Here is a 3392-nt window from a genome sequence, read left to right as displayed (position 1 = left end):
ATTACTTTTAAGAAAAAAAGCTATTCTTTATAAAAAGCTCTGTATGTCCTAAGACCGAAGATGCAACCATCAGATATCACATTTTATTAATTTTATACGAGGTATGTCAAAAAATATGAATTTCACTCAAGAGTAAAGTACCTTTATTTTTCATAATATTGAAAACGGTTATTAAAAAAGTTGTTTAGAATTAAAAACTATGTTTCAATATGCAATTACATCTTTCTAATTGAAATATTGTGAAATATAAAGGTACTATAATCTTGAGCGAATTTCATATTTTTTGACACACCTCGTATAAAATTAATAAAAGTTGATATCTCATGGTTGTGTCTTAGATTTTAGACCATGCAAAGCTTTTTATGAAGAATAACTTTTTTTCGTATAATGAATAATAAACGAGTTATCATATTTGTAATAATTAAAAACGATGTTGGGTGTCCATAAATTTGAGAAATTTTTTTATTTTTCTATTAGAAGCATGTAATTGCATATTTAATCTTAGTTTTTAATTCCAAACAACTTTTTATCATAAAAATTTTCGATATTGAGAGAAATAGAGGTAATTTACCCTTGACTGAAATTCATATTTTTTGACATACCTCGTATAATATTGAGAAAATTTGATATCTGATGATTGAATCTTAGGTTTTGGGGCATGCAGAACTTTTTATAAAGAATAACTTTTTTTCGTAAAATTAATAATAACAAAGCCTCCCATATGTTTCCAACTTAAGTAGACACGCTGTATAACATAACATACCACTTTGTATAAATTTTTGTATAAAATATTACACAAGTAACTTTTGAGCGATATGGTACAATATCGCCGGTGAGTACGGGAATGAGTTAAGGGGTAATTTATTGTTTTCGTCTTTCTTGTTTTATTTATATTTTAACCAAGGGCGCCCACAGGATATTTCCTCAGGGGGGGCAAAGGGTATTGAAACAAAAAATACAAGAAAAATTGTTTTGCTGTTTAAAACGCAACACGGTTAGTGTCAGTAAAATGTTACTTAAATAATAATTGAATTCTTCTGGTGTCCATCGCAAATAAATCAATTACTTTCTGCATGAAGTTTTCTATATTTTCTTTTATTTTTCTTCTGTGTACAGATAACAGACATAGCCCACTTAGACGATTGTTCGACATCGTATTCCTTATCCAGGTCTTCACACGTTTGAGAGTGCTGTAAAAAAGTATCGAGGTTGTTATATTGTAATGTAAGTTTTAGAAGAACTGAAACACATGGATAAGAATATAACGTAATAAAATTATAGTTAGTTACCTGAATGATCGCTCGATGGTGCAAGTTGTTGGTGGCAGACAAAGAGCTACTTGGATGGCTTTTGCTACTGACGGCAAAAAGCAGGCATGCTCATGCTCAAGAACCTCTATTAAGTTCAGTTTTTCCAAGGCTTTGGCATCTATCTCCGTGTTTTTCCAAAGGTCGAACCACAGAATTGATTGCTCCTTAAAGTTGTCTAACAATTCACAATACGTGCTGTTTATATTGTTAATAGACTTTTCAAAATCTTCCTTAGAAAGATCTTTCATGATTTTAGGGTGCAGATTGAAAATTTCAAATGATGGTTCGTTTCTATCTGAAAACCTATCTTTCAACGATTGAACCAAAGAATCCAAATAAGGCAAGAAAATGGACTTTCTATAGTAGTCGTTGATAGTCTGGGTAGAGTGATTTGGTCTGTAAACCTGTCTCGCAGCAACACGAGGACATGTGAGCTCGATTCCAAGCTTGTTTGCTGTTGTTTCAACATTTGCCATAATGTTATCAAACTCTTTTTCTCCATTTTGTCGGTCTGAACTGAATAGCTGAGTAACCTTCTGAATGTGTTTTGATATCTTCAAAATATCTACACTGACACCTTGTAACATTTGCGTAACGATTTCTAACTTGGCAGAGTATTTGGCAATCACATGTAGACATATCACAAATGCTGTATTTGTAACTGCGCAATGAAGCTGGAAAGCTTTCTGCCTTGTGTCACGGTTACCTTCAGTCGATAGAGTCTGAAGTGCTTCAGCGATGCTAACAAACTGCTCACTAAACTTTCGAATTGCTTTATATTTTTCGGTCCATCTGGTTTCACATAGTTTTTGAAGAGTTCCCACTATTGCCCTTCTTTGGCCATTCTGCCGAAAAAATGTTATAACTTCTTTAACTGTGCCAGTTGTATTCCTGATTTGTGGTATGTCATTTAAATCATTGACTACTAAATTTAGCCGATGACTGGCGCAATGAAAATATAGAGCTTTTGGGTATTTCTCAGTTATTCTTTTATGTACTCCAGTTATTTCCCCAGCCATTGTACTACAACCATCATATCCTTGGCCAACTGCATTTTCCAAGTTCAAGCCCCAATTTGTTAATGTTAAAGTAATAGCATTTGCTATAGTCGGTTCGCTAAACTCAGACGCAACTGGCTAGATATTTTAGTCGATAATTTTTTTGTTTTTTAACAATTTTGCAAAAATTGGTAAAATTACTAACTATTTAGTGATTATTAACTATTTAGTAATTATTTTTTGCCAATTTTACTAAAATTAGCAAAATTACCGACTAAAATATCTAGAAAGTTGCGTCTGAGTTTAGCGAATAGACTATATAATATGTTCAGCATCTAAACTTTTTAATGGGGTGAAACCAAGGAAGTCTTCTCTGATGCAATTTTCACTTTTATCAAAATATCTCACGCCCAGAGAGAGTTGCTCTGTACCAGTAATGTCCATTGTTTCGTCTGCTAAAATGGAAAATATTTCATTATCATTGATTTTTGTAACTAACTCGTCTCTTAAAACCGTTGCACATAAATCAATGATCTCATTTTGTGTCCTATGGGAAATGTACATTGCATTTTTCGGCGCATTTTTCAGATGGTCTTCTAAAACAGAATCACCAGCTTCTTTCCTAAAATGTAAAAGGTTATTAAACACAGCATCCTCATTGGTATGACCTCTTAATGGTAAGTCATGTAGTGCACTAAACAAAATTGAAGAAACAATGGATTTTAGTTTCGCTCTGTTCGATTCAATTTGCTTGGCCAAACCATAATTTGCAAGACATTCAACATTTTTCTTTTCATTTTTCATGACAGATATAAAGTTACTTGAGTTTTCAGATGCTTGTCTGTGCCATTCAGAGTTCATATGCGATTTCGCATTTTCATGAAACTTTCTGAAATTGGTGAATGGGCGATTTATAAAGCCGCTTTGATAACTACCATGGGTTACGCGGGGCCTAAACAGTACACAAAACTTGCATAGCCCACCTTTAACTTCTTTTGAATAAGCTAACCAGGGGTACGTATTTAACCATTCATGGATAAATGGTCGTTTGCCATCGTCAATATCATACTTGAAATTGTAACAT

General features: G+C 33.0%; 1 protein-coding gene across 1 annotated transcript; it reads right to left on the bottom strand.

Moving 5' to 3' along the window:
• Positions 1-956: 956 nt before the first annotated feature.
• LOC126889604 (52 kDa repressor of the inhibitor of the protein kinase-like) lies at positions 957-2411 on the bottom strand. The gene is made up of 2 exons (XM_050658077.1): positions 1290-2411; positions 957-1190 (listed from the first exon to the last, which is right to left on the bottom strand). The coding sequence occupies exons 1-2, from the start codon at positions 2327-2329 to the stop codon at positions 1013-1015; spliced, it is 1218 nt and encodes a 405-aa protein (XP_050514034.1). The 5' UTR covers positions 2330-2411; the 3' UTR covers positions 957-1012.
• Positions 2412-3392: the final 981 nt, after the last annotated feature.

The sequence above is a fragment of the Diabrotica virgifera genome, chromosome 8, assembly GCF_917563875.1.
Source record: "Diabrotica virgifera virgifera chromosome 8, PGI_DIABVI_V3a".
Taxonomy (NCBI): domain Eukaryota; kingdom Metazoa; phylum Arthropoda; class Insecta; order Coleoptera; family Chrysomelidae; genus Diabrotica; species Diabrotica virgifera.
This window is presented reverse-complemented; position numbering and strand designations above follow the sequence as displayed.

Coding starts and splice junctions, on each gene's coding strand:
- LOC126889604 (XM_050658077.1), bottom strand. CDS start 2,329: ATGGCTGGGGAAATAACTGGAGTACATAAAAGAATAACTGAGAAATAC. Junction 1,191..1,289: donor ACCATCGAGCGATCATTCAG/GTAACTAACTAT, acceptor ACTTTTTTACAG/CACTCTCAAACGTGTGAAGA.